Below are 22,661 nucleotides of genomic sequence, written 5' to 3'. Positions count from 1 at the left end.
ACCTCCCGGCATCCTTTCCGTCCCCCCACCCCCCAACAAGGCGCGGGAAGCGGACACCGCCCGCCTCGTTCGGGCATCACCTGGCGGGCGGGCGGGCGGGAACAGGTGCCCGGCGCGGGGCGGGGCGGGGCGGGGCGGCGCCGGGCGGCGGCGGGGCGGGGCGGGGCGGGGCCCGGAGGCGGCGGGGAGGACCGACCCCGAGGCCACGAGCTGCCGCGCCGCCTGGGCAGCAGAGGCCGCAGAGCGGGCCGCCCAGCCCGCCCCTCCGCGCCATGGCCCCGCGCGCCCGGCGGCGCCGCCCGCTGCCCGCGCTGCTTGCGCTCTGCGCGCTGTTCGGCCGGCTGCAGGTAAGGGGGCCGCCCCAGCTCCCGCTCCCCGCGCGCCGGGTCCCGCGCCCGACGCCTTCGCGGGAACTGGGGAAGGACGCGGCGCGGCGGCTGCCAGACGTCCCGAGACCTGGACGGAGCCGCAGGAGCTGAGGATTTGGAGGGCGGAGAGCTGGGGGGGTGCGCGTTGGACGGTGGAAGGAGGGAACGGGCGAGTGGAGGGGAACTGGGGTGCAGAACGGGGAGTTGCGGGACCCCGGCACCCGGACACGGGCGCTTCCAAAAGTCCCACTTAGTGGCAGGCTTTGGTGGTGCCGTTTATTCTCTAAACATTTCTGGAGCGTCTGCGAGGTGCCCCCGCAGTGTAGCTGCTGCGGAGGCAGCGGCGTGGACACAGACCCTTCCCCCGCGAACAGGAGAAGAAGCGAGGGAAAAATTCGGAGCCGCGGACAGTGCCCATGTTAAGTAACCATCCCAACATACGATTTCTCCTTTCGGGCCATTTTGGACCCGCCGGAGCTCTCGGTCCTTCCCTCTAACTGGGCTTTACACGCTCTCCCCACCTCAGCTTCGCTGGTAGTCTGAAGACTAGAGCGATGCTCGCCTCCCGGGCGTGTGGTGAAACAGGATTTGGTAGTTTCTTCAGAAAGGCTGACATTAGATTTCTTTCTTATGCTCCCCTCTTTTTTATGTCTCCCTTCTCCCCTCCGACTCCTCCCTACAGTTTAAGGTCCACCGGCTCAGGTTCTGGCCCAGAATGACATAGAATCACTTGTTCTCAGAACCCTCTGATGATGTTAGGACAAAATAGTGTTCACAGTTGGAGACACCAAGGGACCTGGGGTGCTTCAAGCCAGTAGGGGAGCCAGAAACAGCCCTGTCCTCCGTGCGCTCAGCCGGAATGGGACTGGGACGGGCCGGCGGGCACAGCGGGCAGTGATTAGTCTCACTGGGGCCAGGCCCTGCTGGGGCTCCCAACCCAGGAGGCACCCGGGGCTCCCCTGGCGGCCCACAGGGCTGATAAAGGGCATGAAGAGGTCTGGGGGGGGGTGCCAGAACAAGAGCATCTTCCTATGTCCTGTTGTCCTCCCCACCCCAAGTCCTCTCAGAAGAGATTTCTTTACAAGATCACTCGGTACAGCTGCCAAATAAATAAATCCAGTTACTGGTTTTCTGCCCTCCCCGGAGGAGAGCTGTAGTGTAGGAAGCCCAGCACCACAAATACTATGAAAGCCTTGTAGGGAAGGGTAGATATTGGTGGTTTTCTGGGTTTCAGTAGTTTCAGATTTCCCTTCTCTGTAAGACTGGCTTAGGCTCTTGTTAACAGCTTTTGGGGGAACAGCTCGAGACGCCAAGAAGACAAGGGGAACAGCACTTGGAGAACTGTGTTTGGAGTGAGGAGAGAGGGGGAAGCCAGCCTGGGATTAGAGCCTTGACAGAAATAACAGGAACGTGCTATAAGGCTGGAGCAGACAATTCTCAGGAAGATTCAGTCTATTTCGTTTCTACTTGTATGAGTCTCAAGGAATGGTTGAGGGCAAAGAAGGCGGAAAAGCCTGCTGGAATTTTTCATTTTAAACACTTCAGGTGTTGCTTAATTAAGTGTTCAACAGGTTGGACAGGGTGCTGCTGCCTTATTTGAACTACAGGACTAGGGCTCCAGTGAACAGCTAGCTACCTGAGAAAGACCTGCTCACTACACAGTTTAAAAAAAAGCATCTCGGGGCTTCCCTGGTGGTGCAGTGGTTGAGAGTCCGCCTGCCGATGCAGGGGACACGAGTTCGTGCCCTGGTCCGGGAAGATCCCACATACCGCGAAGCGGCTGGGCCCGTGAGCCATGGCCGCAGAGCCTGTGCGCCTGGAGCCTGTGCTCCGCAACGGGAAAGGCCACAGCAGTGAGAGGCCCGCGTACCGCAAAAAAAAAAAAAAAAAAAAAAAGCATCTCACAGTGTTATTGCAAAAACTACATATGTACATATATGTGTAAAATGCAGTACGTTCTAACATGAACTCATTTGCTATCAAAACATTTATTTCTCAGAGCTATCTTTCAGCAAGTGCTATCTCCCCCCCGCCCCGCCTTTCCCTTTTGGCTACTTATATTATGTGCGTTTTTAAATCATACCTAAACAGGAAACAATCAAATGATATTGGGATGGCTCTAATCAAATGATGTAAGTTTGTGCCTAGTCTCCCCAGTGGAAATCTATTAATTCTGAAAGGTGGAGCTAGATGTAATGTTGTAGTATTACCCCCCAAAGATACTGTGGTTACAAGCACTCTGTTCAATTACTGCTTCTTCGGCCAACCTGATCTATTAGTTCAAAGAAAGGAATTGCACTGCCGATTAGTTACCACACACTGGGCAAGGCTTAAAGAACTGTTGAGTGTGGAGGATGGAGGAGGTATTGGTTTTGTAAAATAGTTGGCAAAAACAGCTTCTGGAAAGTGCTTTATCTGCAAGTATTGTATTAAATCGATTACATTGTATTAAATCGATTTAAACTTACCTGGGGGGCTGTAAGTTTTGCCTTTTAAAACATCTCTGTGCTTATATCTCTCTGCGCCTGTGTGAGGGAATCTGAGTTCAGACATAAGAAGAGTATTTGCCTACAGAAAAAAACATTTAAAATTTTTATGTTGATAGTTCTGCTGTTTATTCCAAGTAAGAAACTCTAGGAGCAGGCTGTTTTCATTGAGGTAATTGATCACCCAGCCATGTTTATCCCTAGATATCCAAGACCTAAGGGCAGATTCACTCGTACCCAGGCCAGCAAACATATTTGGGATGTAAAACCTTGTGCTGGTGAGAAACAAGGCAAAGACATAGCTGGGTCTTCACAGGTCACGGCCCAGTCAAGAGGATGAGACAGGTGAAGCTGTGATAATAATGACGCAGCCTATGATACGAGAAGCGCAGAGGGTGGTGGAGGAAGGAGGGAATATAGTTGGAGGAATCAGGGAGGACTTTTGGAGGAGGGGGCTTCTGAAGCGGTCTTCGGAGGATGGGTAGGAAATCAAGGGTCAGAGAGGGAATGATCCCAAGAGGCTGTTGTGGGGAAGAAAGCTTTCTATCTGAGAGGGTGGCGTCAGTGGTTTAGGCCTAAAGGAATCTTGCCAAAAAGAGAAAACCCACATATGTTTATGACTTTATAGATAGCACAAAGCTATCTGGAAAGCTAGCTTAATTCAAGAAACCCCATGACAGACAGGACACTAAACATTTATAGTTTTTGAGATAACACTTGTATGGCCCTTGTTGAGGTGGTAATGTAGACTAATCAGAAACAGATAAGCCATGGGGCCCTGGAAGGCCTGTGGGGACACCCCGCAGAGGAAATCCCCTGGGTGGGACTGGGACTGTAGGGTAGGTAGGTGACCGCCCCTGCCCCGGCTGTCTTCCTGCCCTGCCAGCCCATCCTAGTGGGAAGACTTGGCCATAAGTTACTACTTCGTTTGGAGAATCACAGACTTGGGGATCAGTGTCCTTTTCGTTCACTTTGTTGATAAATGTTTCAAATGCCTTCCCTGTTATTTCCTTCCCACCACTTCCCCCGAAAATGGCACATCTGTAATATGAACATATTCTCCGTGTTGATAAGGAAATATGAGCTTGCTTTTTCAGTTATCTACCAGAAATTCATATGCCAGGAAAACTGAAACAATAAAGGTATGTCTTTGAAGGTCAATAAATCAGTGTTTTATGAGGCCATGAAAAGGGGAGTTCCAAACCAGGGCCTCCTTTTCAGAGTATTGTTTGAAGAAGGTACCACGTGAACTTTCTCTGCCAGATCAGTATTAAAATTCCCCCCATGCTATTTTCCTATCTTTGAAGCGCATGGAAAATGATAGTGGTGTGTTTTTCCACATGGTGTGTCCAGAGGATGCTGTCTGGGCGGACTCCTGTGGATTGGATCTGCATCCCGCCCTGACAGTTGCCCTCTCTACGAGTGAGTCACCCCCCAGGGCATCTACCCTCGGGCCAGGTGGCCGCCAGGACAGCTGTGGCCTGGCTGCTGTCTCCCTGCAGCGGCCGCCCCCCAGCCCCCAAGGGAAGCATACCTGACCCCACCTCCCGGCCCCCAGAGCCGGCGTGGGTGGGATTCGCGCGCCAGGTGATTCTCCCTGCAAGCGCCTGTAAATTCTCCACCTGGTTTGTAGGAAGTTGGACACCTAATCTTCGTGTTTCCTTCTGGCTGCCGCGTGGGAGCTTTCTGTAGGACCCACCGCTAGGAACACAGATTAAGCTCAACTCCTCCTTTCTACCCCCCAAACCCAAGCCCCGAGCCTGAAGAAACCACGAGAGAGACAGTGGACTTCAGCAAAACAGGAGAGCGGGTGGGTCTGAAGTTCTCAGTGCGCATTTGAGGTTTAACACTGAGTGGGCGGCGGGCTTGGTTACGCGCAGCCCAGCGGTTCCTCTGCCCTGGTTCCGAGAGGCGCCGTCAGGCTGCGTCCTGCCCGCGAGCCCGGCGGGCGCGGCTCCCCGGCGCCCTGCCCTCCCTCTCGTGGGCAGCGGCTGCTGGCCCCGCTCATCGCCCGGCAGCCGTCTCAGCGCGTCTGCGTGCATGTGTGCTAACCTGCTCTCTGTCTTTGTCCTGTGCGCCACCGGCACCCCCCAGCCTGGGATTTCTGTGGGCTGCCACGTCCAGGGCACGGCGGTCAACAGTGAGAAAGAGGACTGCGTTTGTGTTAGATGTGCTCGTTTAGCTCAACGAAGCGAGCGCCTCCTCCAGGTGGGCCGCCCTGCAGCAGGCTAAGGAGACGGAGAGCAGGGGCGTAGCCCCCGTCTCCCGGAAGCGCTCGGCCTAGATGCGTGCAGACAGAATGCGGTGGGACACTCCTGCCATCAAGAGTGCTTTCAGAGTGTGGTGGGCGCCCAGGACAAGAGCGCTTTAACCGGCCTGGAAGTGCCGGCGGAAAATACCCCCTTTTCCTTACCGTGCGGTTGTGTGTCCAAAGCACAGAAAGAGGGGCAAGGGGGCAGCATGTGGGCTAGGGGATCAAGACTGGTTTGTGCTCTGCCTGGTGGGGGGAACGGTGGGGAGACCAGACCGAGTGCGGCGTTTTCAGGCGACTCGGAAGAGGACAGTGTTCCTGGGCTCCAAGGGCAGGTGGGGGGCGGGGCCAGCACTCAAGGGCCTTCTGTGCAAGGAAAACAGTTTAGATTTTATCTCCGTGTATTGTGAGCTGGGGAGGGACGTGGTCAGATGTGGAGGTCATGGGGAAGGGTGCCATGGCGCTGGGGGGAGGAGGGGGTCCAGGGCGTGGTAAGGAGGCCACAGCCCCTGCTTTGGGGAAGAGCTGGTACAGGCTTGAATCGGGTCAGGAGGGTGGCAAGAGAAAGAAGTGCAGGAGCGATTTCAGAGCCAGCAGGCTGTGCTGGGCGCCGAAGATACAGGGCAAAGGATGTGGTTGGACCTATTATTAAAAAAAAAAAAAAAATGTGGTAGATGTCAAAACAGGACAGCTGACCATTTGATTGTATTTTTTCACAGTTTATTAAGGAAACTTCTGTCTTAGTCCAAATCAGAATCAAAGCAGGTTCAGGTTCAAGTAAAGAAGGATTGTTTTTTCCCCAAACAAACAATAAAGAAGGTCGCAGTTTAGGATATGGAATCGCATCTGCTTTGGATTATCTTACTGGGAGGCAAAGGTCCTTAGACCCCACTGGGGTTAAAAAACAAGCTAAGAGCCCCAAGGCATTGGCTCTGCAGGAAATTTGTGTGCTCTGCAATTCAGAGCCATTTCCTGACCTAAAGGTGTCTTTGAATCAGAGGTTCAGGATGTAGGCAGAGTGTTAAAACTCAGGACTAAAGAGATAAGCAGTCAGTGACCCCCCCAAAGAGTCCAGCATCAGAGCTGGTGTGGCCTGCGCCGTGGTCTTCCCACGCTGGCCTCAGATAGGTCACCTGCCCCCAGCAGAAGCAGTGTTTACCTTGGACCCACAGCTCAGCAAAAACTTTTTGCTTGCATGAGACACCTTTTCCTGGTGGCTATTAGTGCCTCAGCGGAGTGTTTCCCTTCCTCTCTGCCCACCCCCGCTTCTGCTCCCCACTGCAAAAAGTCCTAGGCTAGCAGGTGACACAGAGGCCTGTCTGGCACAAGCAAAGTCAGAGGGCTGCCAGGTTTCCAAGTGGTAGGAAGAACCGACTGCAAAAACTACCCTTTCGGTTCATCAGAGTAATAATAACTCATTACATTTCCTGTGCAGTGTTGAGAGTACAAGAGCCACTTCCTCCAGCTACCAGAAATTTGAAGACTTTCCATTAAAAATGAGGAAGAAAAACTCTAACTTTTTGTGAATGTGATGGTTAAACCTGGCAAGCAGGGAGAGTGGACATGTGCTATCTCACAAATCCTATTAGCACTGCAGCATTTGCTAGCCTGGGTTCTCGGTACCCACCCCCAGAATGGGAAATGAGCCACTTTTCTAAGGTTCTGAGTTTTAAAAAATATTTGTTCCTTCTTGGAACATCCTTAGCAACTAACTTAGAAGTGTATCCTTAAGTAGCACAAACAGCCACCAAATTCACATCCAGTTGAAAAAATATCTGTCGAGGGTTCTCAATTTTGTACCCAAGGTAGAAGAACAGGATCATGTCTGAAACGTTCATGGGAATTGAGAATCTGTTCCATTTTTCAAGCCTTGTAGAGATTATTCACACCCACCCTTGCTACTCCACTACATTATTTAACAATTCCCAGTGGCAGGAACTTCCCTATAGCAGAATCTAATACTGTGTCACAATTTGACTCCGTTTCCTCAAATTTATTCTTTCATGGGGGTAAAGATCAGTTGGCCAACGTCTTCTTTATTTTTGTGTTTCTCTCGTTGGAGATTGTCAGCCCACTGCTTCCCCTTGCTCGGGTTATTCATGCTACTTCCTTTAACCTCACTGTCAGCCTTTTTTCCTTTCAATTCTCTGGACCCTGGTTTTGCACTTCCATAAGACACTCTGGAAAACATCAGACTTACCCCACAGCCTGTGCCCTGGAGAGTTCCCCACCTAGTAGGGAAAATAAGACAGCCCCGTCTTCAGTCCTTGCAGTTAAGTAGGTCTAAAGCTTCCGAGAGCAAGACGCCGCGGGAGCGCAGAGCGCACAGGGTTGCCGTGGAGAGCTGGGCAGGTGGCGCCTGTCTGGGCCTGGAGGGACAGTCATGAGTCTGAGGGCAGAGTGAGCAGGGGAAGGGGCAGAGGTGGGACAAGCAGAGCCAAACAGGAGAAACTCAAGTCCTGTCCGTTTGTCCGGGGCCCAGAGCTGGCCAGAGACCAGGAGAGGCCAAGGCCAGCTGGGGATGGGAGGGGTGCTGGTTAGTCACGGACAAACCTCAGGAGGGTGTTGGGACTCTGCCCTGTGGAGGGGGGGGCCCTGGACCCAGCATCCGCAGCTGGGAACTTGTTAGAAATGCATGTTCTCGGGCCCCACCCCAGGCCCACTATATCAGACACCGTTTAACCACCTCTGCAGGGGATTCCGACGCACACTCGAGTTTGAGAACCGTTGCTGTAGACGTGGGATTCCATAAAAAGATTTTGAGCTCAGCTGTAAGTTAATATATGTGGTTAATGTACTGAAAGCACCTGCCTCTTGCTGACTCCGTCCTGTGTGCCAGGCATGTGCTCGGTGCTTTACATAGATTTTCTCTAATCCTCACTCCACCTTGCCAGGAAGATGAGAAAAGTGAGGCACAGAGAGGTCCAGTTTGCACAGCTCATAAGTGGCAGAGCTGGAACCCCTCCCACGTGTCCGCCCCAGTGGCATGGCATTAACCCCTCAGGGAAACTGCTTATGCAGTCACCTGTATGACAGGTAAGCAGCAGAGAAACAAACTTCCAGGACATGGTGGGGGGGGGGTGGTGGGCAGAAGCAAGCTCTTTTAGCGTTTTGGGAAATAGCATAACCAGTTTGCATTCGTGGGGCTCGGCTCAAGGAGGTACATTCATTGAGGCCTTTCTGTTGTTAACTGTCATTGAGCAGAAGGAAGAACACTATGACTTTAAGGCTGAGTTTAAACAGGCACTCTGAGCAGTCTCAGCATAGGGTCCATGTGCCAGTTGGTCCCTGACTCAGGAGGAAAAGAAATGTGACATTTTGAATCATCTTTGCCACTTCCTGAAGCAAAGGCATCTCTGACTCCTCTATGCCACACACACCCCCACCAGAAATAAACTGTACTGTACCACTGACTATAGCCCTGCTCCTGCGTTTGTCAAGACAGTTCACAGGCCATGTTTATCCCACTTCTGCCACCTGTCAGGCTCTGTCCTGGACAGGGTGGGGTGGGGGGAAAGTGCCCCTTCTGATGGGCTTAGGTTTTCTGTGTCCCAGTTGGGATCCCTGTGACCAGGCCGTTGAGGTCCTACTTAGTTGTAAAATTACAAATAACCAAAGCACTAGAATGCACAACCAGTCATATATATATATTTTTTTAAGAGATTGCAAGTTCTAGAAGGAGGACTTCTTTTGGGGGGGTGTGCTGCATTGGGTCTTCGTTGCCACGTGGGCTTTCTTTAGTTGTGGTGAGCAGGGGCTACTTTTCGTTGTGGTGCGTGGTCTTCTCATTGCGGTGGCTTCTCTTGTTGCAGAGCACGGGCCCTAGGCACACAGGCTTCAGTAGTGGTGGCTCACGGGCTCTAGAGCGCAGGCTGAGTAGTTGTGGTGCGCGGGCTTAGTTGCTCCACGGGCATGCGGGATCTTCCCGGACTACGGCTCAAACCCGTGTCCCCTGCATTGGCAGGCGGATTCTTAACCACTGCGCCACCAGGGAAGCCCACAACCAGTCATCTTAACTGCATGGAGCAGTCCTCACGGGCAAGGGAATGCAGGTGTGACCGGCACCCGGCTGCTGTGTGCCTGAACAGCGAGTCCAGGGTGGCCTGGTGAAAGGGGCCTCATCCAGTGTGAGAGGCATTCTGTTCCCAGCACGAGGGACAGCATAAGAGGCTGGAGCAGCTGTGTTGTGTGTTGATTAGGTGGACCTGTGTTCTATCCCTATTAGAAAAGACAATTTGAGCCCAGGAAGAGATTTCTGATCCTGATTTTGCAACCCCTTTCCCCCAGGGTGTCTCTAATTTTGCCCCCAATTGGTGCAACCTTTCCAAGTCTACGCTTGGGAGTGTGAATTTGATTCAGAGCTAGTAGGAAACCATCACAGTTTTCTGTAAAGGGAAGTTATAAGGTCACAACAGTCCTTCAGGAAAAGTTATTCATTAATTTACCTAGAATTCGAGCATTTGCTCTGTGTCTGGCACTGTGCCAGTCGGCTTATCAGTAACTATCTGAATGGGCTGCCTTGTCTCCTTGTGAGGAAGCAGAAATATGAGGAAGGGAAAGCCTCAAGCATGGTGCCTGGCACGCAGTAGGTGTTGCAGGAGGCCCACTCAAGATAAATGGTGTCTGTCTCCAGTGATGGGCGAGGTTGTTCTCAATGTCCATTACGTAAATGGAGACAACTGTACAGCGTTTGGGAAAATGAGAAAGTTCTGGCTCTCGGTCTTTAATGTAATCTCTGACCTTGCTACTCAAAGACCAGCAGTGTCAGCATCACCTGGGAGCTTGTTAGAAAATCTGCATTTTAGAAAGATTTCCCGTTGATTCTTTTTCACGGTAAGGATCGAGAGGCACTGCTCTGTGAACATGGCAGTGGAGGAGAGTCAGATTCCCGTACCTGGCACAGTGCAGCGCTTAAAGGTACCGAATAATTTTGAGTGGTTGAGTTCGTTTTATATATTTTTAAAATTCTTTATTGGAGTATAATTGCTTTACAACCTTGTGTTAGTTTCTGCTTTATAACAAAATGAATCAGTTATACATATACATGTGTTCCCATCTCTCTTCCCTCTTGCGTCCCCCTCCCTCCCACCCTCCCTATCCCACCCCTCTAGGTGGTCACAAAGCACCGAGCTGATCTCCCTGTGCTATGCGGCTGCTTCCCACTAGCTATCTATTTTACATTTGGTAGTGTATATATGTCCATGCCACTCTCTCACTTCGTCCCAGCTTACCCTTCCCCTCCCCATGTCCTCAAGTCCATTCTCTACGTCTGCGTCTTTATTCCTGTCCTGACCCTAGGTTCATCAGAACCTTTTTTTTTTTTAGATTCCATATATATGTGTTAGCGTACAGTATTTGTTTTTCTCTTTCTGACTTACTTCACTCTGTATGACAGACTCTAGGTCCATCCACCTCACTACAAATAGCTCAATTTCGTTTCTTTTTATGGCTGAGTAATATTCCATTGTATATATGTGCCACATCTTCTTTATCCATTCGTCTGTCAATGGACACTTAGGTGGTTTCCACGTCCTGGCTATTGTAAGTAGAGCTGCAGTGAACATTGTGGTACATGACTCTTTTTAAATTATGGTTTGTTTTTTAAAAAAGTATAGGTTAGTTGTGGCTGAGACAAGAGAAGATGAAGCTCAACTGTGTTAAAAAGAAAAAAAAAAAAGGGAAGAAGAGATGAGTTCAAACAAGTCCAGGGATAGCACTAGGTGTGGGGTGTAAAGTCTTGAAAAGCAAGATAGATGAAGGGTGCCGAGCATGACAGTGATTATTCTGGAGGCCAGGGCAGTGGTGCCTGGTGCCCCAGCCACCTCGACGGGGAGGGTCCCCCTGCTGCATCTCCCCCCAGGTCCAGAATCCTGTGGGCACCTGCTCAGTCGCCAGCACTGGCTTATCCTTCCGGAAACTTCGAATCTAGTTGATGTCCTTGCATGTGGCCCTGTGAGGCCATCAGAGCGTGTGAGATGTGGGATACATGAGATACATGGTCGGATACAGGAAGGGTGGAGGGTCTCGTGGGTCAGAGTCCCCGGGCAGGGCTCCCCAGGAGAGGTGGGACGGGCCGAGTCAGGAGGGAGGGCTGGCGTTTGGATTGGTGATAGAGGCGGGGAGAGCCGAGCAAAGCATGGGGACAGGGTTGGCACAGGAGCAGGCGTGCTTAGTAGAGTGGCGTGCGGGTGGTCAGCAGGCACGGGGGACGCAAAACCAGGTTAGGGGGCTTGGAATGCCGGCGAGTTAATCAAGGATCCTGAGCGGGGGTTGACCCTGAAAGTGGTGTAGGACCATCTGTTGAAAAATGCTGGGGACAGGCGACTAGGGGGAGGGGCGGTGTGCTGAGGGCCTAGTTGCAAGCTTTCAGTCTACCAGGAGGAGCAGACACACGAAAGACAACCGTAGAGCATCAAAGGGATTGGGACAGGAGACAGTCCTGGTGGATGTGAGATCATCTAGCGCAAGGGGCTAACCAGTCCAGGTGTGAGATCTGAGGTTAAACCAAAGTGGCCAGTGTGGGCAAGGTCATGTGTCAGACTGGTTGACTTAGGCTCCAGGGTTGAGTAGGATGACACGGGTTGGCTGGATGAAATGGAGCGCGTGGAGGCCGGGGGCCGCAGTGTGTTTTAGGCCTAGGATCCAGGGCAGGGCTGCTGAGGAGACAGTAGGAGGAGGGGTTGGGGTGAGACTGAGCCCACGTGCGGGCCCGGGGAGCCTTGCTGAGGCGCTGGACTTCATCTTGGTCTTGAACGATCTCTGACCTTGCCACTCAACAACCAGCAGTATGAGCATCACCTGAGAGCTTGTTAGAAATGCAGGGTGAGGCCCCACCCCACACCTACCCAATGAGAATCACCTTTTAATGAGATTTCCAGGTGATTCTGTGCACCTTTAAAAGGCGGGCGGGGGGAAGTCTAGTCCCTGCCCCGGCCACTTTGGGGGCTAACCACCTTATTAGCTTGGTCCACCCCCAGTATGGAGGCAGAGCCTAGGAGGGTCCTTGGCATCCAGCAGACCAGCACACGCTTGGAAGCACAGGGGCCATTAGCGCTTACTACAGGAAAGAAGAGAAAGCAGTTCTCATCTCAAATGAATAAAAGTTAAAAAAAAAAAAAAAAATTCAAGAATGGCAAAAAAAAAAAAATCCTTTCGCACTAGGAGAATAAAGGGGCATTCACTGGAGCCTGTGGGGTGACGATGTGAGGACAAGGCAAACCCATCCGAATTACTGTGTTTAGGAAGCTAACCTTCCTTGGACCTTCATTTCAGGTAGCTCACAGCTGCAGACTTTTCTCATCCTTTATCTCCCCGGAAGACAAAGAAACTTGCAATTAAAGTTTTGACGTGCAAAGTTATTTCTTCATTTTCCCTTAGGCCCTATGTTTTCTTGTCTAGGAGCAGAGATAATAAATACATTGGGAGGAAAGTAAGAAGGAGAGTTGAGCAAAAATCAATAGACCTTTGATATGCTCCTGTCTAAATAAGTGCAGCACTTCTTTTCTTAAAGGAGCTTATCTGGAATCAAGGTGGTCAGAGAAAAAAAATACTGATGGGGCCATAAAAAGCAACTTTCAAGACAGCTCATGAAGTCAACTGTAACTGCTAAATCGAAATGGTGAACATACCCAGACTTCTAATAGGCCACAATTACTCTACATTTTTAAGGGTTTTTTTTTTCTTTTTTTAATCAAACCTGACCTGAGTCAGATTTTTTTTCTCTGTATAGTATCTATTTTTTTTTAAATCTGGTGGCAAAACGGTGAAGACAGCAAATTTTATGTTATGAGTATTTTATCACAATTAAATGTAAAAATTAAGGGCTTCCCTGGTGGCGCAGTGGTTGAGAGTCCGCCTGCCGATACAGGGGACACGGGTTCGTGCCCCGGTCTGGGAAGATCCCACATGCCGCAGAGCGGCTAGGCCCGTGAGCCATAGGCCCGCGTACCGCAAAAAAAAAAAAAAAAAAAAAAAGTAAAAATTAAAAACTCTTATGGCAAATATTATATTTCCTGCCTGGTGATAAAAATAGTATGAAGTGCTTATTATTTAAAATGTTATGTCCACTACGAACCTAAAGTCAGTATCACACAGTCCTGGAGCTGCAGGTGCATGTTAACTCACGATCTGGGTAAATTATGTCATCAGTTGTGTGAGTTTATACTCCAGCCTCTCCTCGCTGTGCTAGTCACACAGGCCTTCCTGCTGTTCCTGGTCCAGCCAGGCACACACCCTCCCGGGGCATTTGCAAATGCTTTTTTGTCCACCTGAACTACTGCTCTACCTGACACTTGCTATTAATTTGGCTTGTTCCCTCACTTCATGCAGGTCTCCACTCAAAAGATCATCTCATCTGATGAGGCTCCCCCTCATAATCCCATTACCTTACTTATCCTGTTTTATTTTTTTCATCACAGTCATTCCAACCAGATTCCGTTACATGTTTGTTTACTGTCACTCTTCTCCCAAGAAGTACAATGTAAGCAAGGACTCTGTCTAGTATCTGCTGTATCCAAAAAACTTAAAATTGTGTCTGGCACATAGGATGTGTTCAGTTAACCTTTGAGGAGTAAGTGAATGCATATTTAATTTGTTCCACTTTTAGGTTGTAAACTCACTGAGCACGTCTTACTTAAATGCTAAACCTCCTTGATTGTTTTCTAGAGAGCCATGCAGTCATGCCGTTTAGACTGGGAAGGTTTTTCTTAAACAGGAAAATCAAAGATTTCTTTCAAGTTGGTTAAAATGAACCCAAGAGTCCTACAACCCTCTAATAACCATTCCAGTCCTATATAATAAGTCAATGCTGTTGACAGCTAAATTGAGTCCTGTGAACAGGTCCATGCAAAATGAAATTACCCCATAAAAATGGGCAAAGGACTTGAGTGGACATTTCTCCAAAACTGGCCAAAAGGCACATAAAAAAGATGTTCAGCATCGTTAGTCATTAGGGAAATGCAAATCAAAACCACACTGAGAGACCGCTTCATACCCATTAGGATCGCTATTACCAAAAAAATGGAAAATAATGTGTTGGTAAGGATGTGGAGAAATTGGAACCCTCCTGCATTTTTGGTGGGAATGTATTAAAATAGTACAGCAACTATGGAAGAAAGTTTGGTAGTTCCTCAAAAAGCTGAACATAGAATGACCATATTTGTGTGCCAGTGTTCACTGCAGCACTACTCACAACACAGAAAAGGTGGAAACAACCCACGTATCCATCAACAGATGAACGGATAAACAAACTGTGATGTATTCATACAACGGAATATCATTCTGCCATGAAAAGGAATGAAGTTCTGATACATGCTACAATATGGATGAACCTTGAAGACCATGCTAAGTGAAATAAGCCAGGCATAAAGAGACAAATACTGTATGATTCCGCTTATATGGGGTACCTAGAATAGTCAAATTCACAGAGACAGAAAGCAGAATAGAGGTTACCAGGGGCTGGAGAAAATGGGGCATTATTGTTTAACTCCAGGGTTCCCAGGTGGAGGGGAAAGTGAGGAGTTACTGTGTAATGGTTAAAAGAGTTTCTGTTTGGGATGATGAGAATGTTCTGGAAAGAGACCATGGTGACGGTTATACAACATCATGAATAATTAATGCCACTGAATTGTACACTAAAAAAATGGTTTAAATGACAAATTTAGTTTTATATATATATATATATAATTTTTACCCCAATAAAAACAGTTTTTAATTAAAGTGCCCCCAAAGTTTTTTTGAAAATGGGTTTTCAAAGGACTGGCATAAAAAGACCTAAATTCAGTGTTTCACGATGGAGACAGCCCTTTCTCCTCTCCCTGAGATAAGCCACTTTCTTTGCTCCTCCTGCAAGATCTAGACTCCCTACCTTGTTTGTTCATGCCAGCTCTTTACATGGCGATTCCTTCCATAAGACACCAGTCATTCCCTCCATCAGACACTGTTCATTGCCAAAAGGAGTTCACACCTTCTTATTGGCCCTTCTCATTCCACCATTGTTTGCAGTACACTCCATGGTGCTGCTAAAAATGACCGCCCTTCTACAGCTGCCTCTTCCCAGGACCCCACTCCCCTGCCTCTGCATCTGCCCCAGGTCTCCCACTGCCCCTCCTCTCCCCCTCCACCAACCCAAGCCCCATTCTTCACTCCTCTGCCCTTGCCCCTGCCCTCTGCACTTTGTGCATCTCCCTCTGTGATTCCTTCCCGTGTATCCCAGGCCGGGTTCCCTCCCCTTCCCAGTCCGTGACCAGTGAGAGTTGCATCCAGGGACTTGGTGGAACTTGATCTTTCCAGTGCACCAGGTCTTGTATTGTCCTGTGGGTCTCTATCTGTTAGTTTTCTCTCCTCTATCTGCCTGTGTCCTCTGCTGCGACACACTTTGAGAGGGTAGGGATGGACTCATTCCCTTTCCTACACAAGCCAATCCCTTGCACAAGTATTGATATATGAGAGCTCAGTAAAGACAGCTTTGAAGATGTGATGATAGCAGAGCTTTTTAAGAGACTGGTACTTTGTATTATTAAACCCTAGACCAGGCCAAAATTTGTCTTCTGGTCATAATCAAATGAAAAGTCATCTTACAAGATAAGGCAAATGACTCAGTCAAAGGAATGACTGGCCTTACTCTAGTGTCTGCATAGTGAGGAAATCAACTCACAACCCCTTCATGGGGAGTGGTCTGTATGTGGGGAGGGGGTTGATTCATATTAGTGGGTTTTCAATGAGACCAGCAGGAGTTGACCAGCTGTGATGAACACCTTCGAGTTGGAGTTCTGAATACTCTTTATCACTGGAAACACATTCGTAAAATGCATTTTAGAATGCCCCAAATCCCTTAGTAGCAGGTCAGTTATTATAATAGTATTCATGATGGTCATGATTTTCTTCACATTCTTCTCCAACAGACACATCTTTTCATATTGTACCAATCAGAGAAGAGTTGAGCCTCACTTTTTTTTATATGTAAATTATTTATTTTTGGCTGCGTTGGGTCTTCGTTGCTGAGCACGGGGTTTCTCTAGTTGCGGTGAGCAGGGGCTACTCTTCATTGCGGTGCGTGGGCTTCTCCTTGTGGTGGCTTCTCTTGTTGCAGAGCACAGGCTCTATGTGTGCGGGCTTCAGTAGTTGCAGCATGCAGGCTCAGCAGTTGTGGCTCACGGGCTCTAGAGTGCAGGCTCAGTAGTTGTGCCACATGGGCTTAGTTGCTTCACGGCCTGTGGGATCTTCCTGGACAGGGCGCAAACCCGTGTCTCCTGCATTGGCAGGCGGATTCTTAACCACTGCACCACCAGGGAAGTCCTGAGCCTCACTTTCAGCAGCAGAATTTTTTTTCAAGAACTGTGTGTATTTGTCATATATGTCCTTTATTATGTTGAGGAAAGTTCCCTCTATGCCTACTTTCTGCAGGGTTTTTATCATAAATGGGTGTTGAATTTTGTCATCTCAATGGTGAAAAACTGAAAGCATTTCCACTAAGATCAGGAACAAGACAAGGTTGCCCACTCTCACCACTCTTATTCAACATAGTTTTGGAAGTTTTAGCCACAGCAATCAGAGAAGAAAAGGAAATAAAAGGAATCCAAATTGGAAAAGAAGAAGTAAAGCTGTCACTGTTTGCAGATGACATGATACTATACATAGAGAATCCTAAAGATGCTACCAGAAAACTACTATAGCTAATCAATGAATTTGGTAAAGTAGCAGGAAACAAAATTAATGCACAGAAATCTCTGGCATTCCTATACACTAATGATGAAAAATCTGAAAGTGAAATCAAGAAAACACTCACATTTACCATTGCAACAAAAAGAATAAAATATCTAGGAATAAACCTACCTAAGGAGACAAAAGACCTGTATGCAGAAAATTATAAGACACTGATGAAAGAAATTAAAGATGATACAAATAGATGGAGAGATACACTATGTTCTTGGATTGGAAGAATCAACATTGTGAAAATGACTCTACTACCCAAAGCAATCTGCAGATTCAATGCAATCCCTATGAAACTACCAATGGCATTTTTCACAGAACTAGAACAAAAAATTTCACAATTTGTATGGAAACACAAAAGACTCCGAATAGCCAAAGCAATCTTGCGAACGAAAAACAGAGCTGGAGGAATCAGGCTCCCTGACTTCAGACTATACTACAAAGCTACAGTAATCAAGACAGTATGGTACTGGCACAAAAACAGAAAGATCAATGGAACAGGATAGAAAGCCCAGAGGTAAACCCACGCACATATGGTCACCTTATCTTCGATAAAGGAGGCAGGAATGTACAGTGGAGAAAGGACAGCCTCTTCAATAAGTGATGCTGGGAAAACTGGACAGTTACATGTGAAAGTATGAGATTAGATCACTCCCTAACACCATACACAAAAATAAGCTCAAAATGGATTAAAGACCTAAATGTAAGGCCCGAAACTATCAAACTCTTAGAGGAAAACATAGGCAGAACACTCTATGAGATAAATCACAGCAAGATCCTTTTTGACCCACCTCCTAGAGAAATGGAAATGAAAACAAAAATAAACAAATGGGACCTAATGAAACTTCAAAGCTTTTGCACAGCAAAGGAAACCATAAACAAGATATAAAGACAACCCTCAGAACAGGAGAAAATATTTGCAAATGAAGCAACCGACAAAGGATTAATCTCCAAAATTTATGAGCAGCTCATGCAGCTCAATAACAAAAAAACAAACAACCCAATCCAAAAATGGGCAGAAGATCTAAACAGACATTTCTCCAAAGAAGATATACAGACTGCCAACAAACACATGAAAGAATGCTGAACATCATTAATAATTAGACAAATGCAAATCAAAACTACAATGAGATATCATCTCACACCAGTCAGAATGGCCATCATCAAAAAATCTAGAAACAATAAATGCTGGAGAGGGTGTGGAGAAAAGGGAACACTCTTGCATTGCTGGTGGGAATGTGAATTGGTACAGCCACTATGGAGAACATATGGAGGTTCCTTAAAAAACTACAAATAGAACTACCATATGACCCAGCAATCCCATTACATTACTGGGCATGCACCCTGAGAAAACCATAATTCAAAAAAAGTCATGTACCAAAATGTTCATTGCAGCTCTATTTACAATAGCCCGGTGATGGAAACAACCTAAGTGTCCATCATTGGATGAATGGATAAAGAAGATGTGGCACATATATACAATGGAATATTACTCAGCCATAAAAAGAAACGAAATTGAGCTATTTGTAATGAGGTGGATGGACCTAGAGTCTGTCATACAGAGTGAAGTAAGTCAGAAAGAGAAAGACAAATACCGTATGCTAACACATATATATGGAATTTAAGGAAAAAAATGTCATGAAAAACCTAGGGGTAAGACGGGAATAAAGACACAGACCCACTAGGGAATGGACTTGAGGATATGGGGAAGGGGAAGGGTAAGCTGTGACAAAGTGAGAGAGTGGCATGGACATATATACACTACCAAACGTAAAATAGATAGCTAGTGGGAAACAGCCGCATAGCACAGGGAGATCAGCTCTGTGCTTTGTGACCACCTAGAGGTGTGGGACAGGGAGGGTGGGAGGGAGGGAGGTGCAAGAGGGAAGAGATATGGGAACATATGTATATGTATAACTGATTCACTTTGTTATAAAGCAGAAAGTAACACACAATTGTAAAGCAATTATACCCCAATAAAGATGTAAAAAAGAAAAGCTGTATGTAAAATATGTTTCTGTAAAGTGAATTGTAGTATTTTGGACACTCAGGGAGTTTTCTATTTAAACCCTCTGATTCTCTGTATCCACTTCCATCATGACTTAGACCACATACCTGGCTTGCAAGACGTGGGGTCTTCACACTCTTAACATGTTCCACAGTTCAGTGTTCTCCAGGGAATGCGTGGGGTGATCTACTGGGGTTCACAGGAGATCCCCAAAAGCTGCTCCTTAATTTTATCTCTTTAATTGATAACATACTATCTTATAGGTGCCTGTGTAATGTTCTGAAGTATGAAATGTGAAGCTTTGGTTTGTGCAAAAGAAAAACAAGTCTGATGTTTTCTCTGTAAACCTGTAAGCTTGAAATTCTTTCTCTTGAAATTCTGAGTTTTTCTAAAATGAAAATGTCTAGAAGGGCATTTGGTCATAGCTCGATTCTGTCCCAGTTGACAGAAATCACTGACAGAATCTAGCAAACACTTTATCAGCAGAAGCTTTGAGTAAGCTCGCTCCCTCCCCAGCCTGGCTTCCGTCCCCATCACCGACTGAAGCTCCAGACAGAAAGCCACTACCATGACTCGGGCCACCTGCCACCATTTCAGTCTCATGAGAAAGCACTTCTTTATGTGAAGTCAAACATGCTTTAAAAAAAAATAAGCCTTTTGGATTAAAAACATGTTTCTCTGGGAATTCCCTGGCGGTGCAGTGGTTAGGACTCCACACTTCCACTGCAGGGGGCACGAGTTCTGTTCCCAGTCAGGGAATTAAGATCCCGCAAGCCTGGAGGTGCAGCAAAAAAAAAAAACCCAAAATCATGTTTTTCCAATTGCCCAGCTGAAACAATCTGCCGTCAGCTTTTGTCATCAGAGCCATGTTAAAACTAAACAGGGATGGTACGCTCAGGAAAATTGCCAGGCCTTCAGAATTTTTCTACGAGTCCCTGGTCTCTTTTCCACCCTCTTTCCTTTTTCTGTCCCACTCCTTTCCCTCCAGCCCCCCACCAGGGAACGATCTGATAAAAGTAATTAGTGTTCACCGATTCTGCCCAGGTGCCTACAGTAGCATCCCCCCTACCGACCGCCAGCCAGGTGTGCGCCCCTCTGTTGAGTGAGTGAGTGACGCAATTCCCGTCCTGCCTCATTCCCCCAGCTACCTGCTAGAAAGGTCCTTCGCTTCAAAGTGAAAAAACAGAGCCTTCATTTTTCCTGAGTATTGCCACTTGCCATTGATACATCATTTTCCATGAATTATACCGTCTCATCCTCACTGCGGTGGGATGGATGCAATTATTTGCCCCATTTTACAGGTGAATAGACTGAGGCTTAGAACTGACATTTTCCCCCCTTGTCCTCAAATTGTAGAAATGTAGACAGTTTTATTAAAGAAATGTCAGGCATTCTTCTATCCAGGCCAATCTGGAAGCTCAACTCTAAGAGCTGCCCTGGTTGGAAGAATCCTGTCCTGAAGTCTGCCCTGCCCTAACTGACCAGGGGAGCTACCTGGCCAGGCAGCTTCTTCCGTCTTCACCAGCGCGCTGGTACCATGCTCCCTTCTCCCTGTGTCTTTCTGGCCCTGGCCTCTGCTCTGCTAAATCCCTCCATTCTGGCATGTCAGACTTTACTTCAGTTAGTGTTTCATTTTTCTGTTTTCTCTGGAAACCTGCCTTATCTGATGTGCAAGCTCAAAATGATTCCTCTACGATATCCACTTCCAATTCTGAACTTTTAACCGAGAGGCATGACAGTGGATGCTTTCTTTGCAGTAACAGACATATAACTGTGCCATGTTCAAGAGTAGAAAGCCAGATAAAATAGAGCAGGGCCACTGGAAGCTTCTGGAGAAAAGGAGCTAAGAAAGGGACCAAACTGAGCAGGTCCTGTAGAACATATCGGTTGAAAGGGTCTGTGTTTGGATTCACTAACTGAAATGTTTTGAGGGGAGAAACTTAGACCTCGTCTCTGGCCTGACTGCTCAGCCAGCTAAAAACAGAGACATTCAAAGAAATGGACAAGAAGGAACAGCATTTGTTTGTCGGTTCCTCTGGCCTATGACTGAGACCTTTTGTTTGTTCGCTGTTCATTTATTTCTAAAAACAAAAGCCTTCAGATAGAAACAATTTCCTGGTGTGAGACCCTCATAGTAAAGCCGCTTTCTTGGTGTTCTCGGGAACACAGGTCACTAGTAATTGATTTCTATTCTATTCTGGATTAGAGCACTTTTCATTCGTGACTTTCTTTTTTTTTTTTTTGCAGTATGCGGGCCTCTCACTGCTGTGGCCTCTCCCGTTGCAGAGCACAGGCTCTGGACACGCAGGCTCAGCGGCCATGGCTCACGGGCCCAGCCGCTCCGCGGCATGTGGGATCTTCCCAGACCGGGGCACGAACCCGTGTCCCCTGCATCGGCAGGCGGACTCTCAACCACTGCGCCACCAGGGAAGCCCCGTGACTTTCTTTAAGGATATTTTTTTCAAGGGCAGCAGAACTATTAGGTGTTATTTTCACATCCAGTAGTTTCTCTCTTAAGAAAAACCACATCTTTCAGTTGACTGTAACATTCAGAGATTTGATACCACCTTTACTTAATTTACAGCCAAATTCTCAAGTATAGTCATGGGTGATATTTTATAAAATGAAATCTATGGAAAATCCCTCATTTGTTCGTCTGGGTTGGGTTCTTTTCCCCTTGGTTTGACAGAAGGAGCCAAGCTTCTTTCTGTTTTGTTATGTGTCAGCATGAATTTTTAGTAGAGCAGCAAAGTAATTTTAGTATTCATAACGGCTTTCACTACAATTAGGTTGATTAACAGCACGAAAAATAAATATTTAAGTCAACCTTCCCTGCAGAATTCTGAATCCAGACCCTCCGGTCTCTGCAGCTCAGCTCACAGAAATGTTTCTTCAGCTTGGGGTTTCTCAGGGTTAGACCCAACATGGCATTACACTGGGAAATAAATCCACGGAGCTTTATAAAGACGATTTTGATGTACAATTTATTATCTCCCTCCGGCCTCCCAAAGCCTCGCACGGACTGTGGACATGCTTATTCCAGAAGAGTTTGTCAGCCGTTAAAATTAAATACCAGCCCGTATGCCCTGAAACAAATACACACATGACACAAAACACACAAGAAAGTGAGGCAACAGATGGCCAATAAAGCAGGTGTATTGTCTTGCCATTTTAACTCCTTTATTTAGACTTTCCAAGGAGTTTAGATGGGGGAAGGAGAGGCAGGGGATGTAAAGGCTATTTGCCATAAACAGACTCTATAGTGTTTCTTATACACTCAGGGGAAGTCTGTGAGAAAGCAGAAGTTAGTCGATGTAAACTCTGGGGGCCAAACATTACTTCTGTATTTCATTGATTAAGAACTGTGGTCGGTAGGACATGGCTGGTTTTTTACGAGACTTCTAAGTACCATGCATGAATCAAATCGTATTCCCCAAAACACAAGCGCTGCAACAGACCTGATTTTGAATGTATGTGACTGTATTCTTTATTCAATAGATAGACATTTTAGAAGTGGTTCTGCTTTACTTGCTTAATGAAAACAACGATGGTTCCAAAGCTCTGTTGTTTTAGAGGGAAACAGGTCAATCCTGAAGGCAAACTAGACAAAAACATAGGTAACTCAAAGTTTGTACGTCTCAACTCGGTTACCAAAAGCCTTCTGTTGCTACATCTTGGGCAAAGAGAGGAGACTGGAGGTGGTTGACAAAATCACCCGATGAACTGAAAATCTGCAGCCTTCTGCTGAATCCCCCCATTCCCTGGGAGGTTGCTTCCAGAACACTGAAGCAGGAACATGTTTTTATCAAATTACTGCCTTACTAGGATTGCTACCAATA

The 22,661-nt window shown here is 47.4% G+C and overlaps 1 protein-coding gene across 3 annotated transcripts in view; it reads left to right on the top strand.

Moving 5' to 3' along the window:
- The first annotated feature begins 230 nt into the window (after nucleotides 1–230).
- Nucleotides 231–22,661, top strand: part of TNFRSF11A (TNF receptor superfamily member 11a) — a 62,324-nt gene continuing 39,893 nt past the window's right edge. For all 3 annotated transcript variants that reach the window (XM_067698898.1, XM_067698897.1, XM_067698896.1), the window contains exon 1: nucleotides 231–347. In XM_067698898.1, the coding sequence (XP_067554999.1) occupies nucleotides 273–347 (75 nt within the window). In that variant the 5' untranslated portion in view covers nucleotides 231–272. The remainder of the gene's footprint in view (nucleotides 348–22,661) is intronic.

Source organism: Pseudorca crassidens, chromosome 12 (assembly GCF_039906515.1).
Source record: "Pseudorca crassidens isolate mPseCra1 chromosome 12, mPseCra1.hap1, whole genome shotgun sequence".
Taxonomy (NCBI): Eukaryota; Metazoa; Chordata; class Mammalia; order Artiodactyla; family Delphinidae; genus Pseudorca; species Pseudorca crassidens.
The sequence above is the reverse complement of the archived record's forward strand: the minus strand, read 5'-3'. Positions and strand labels throughout refer to the sequence as shown.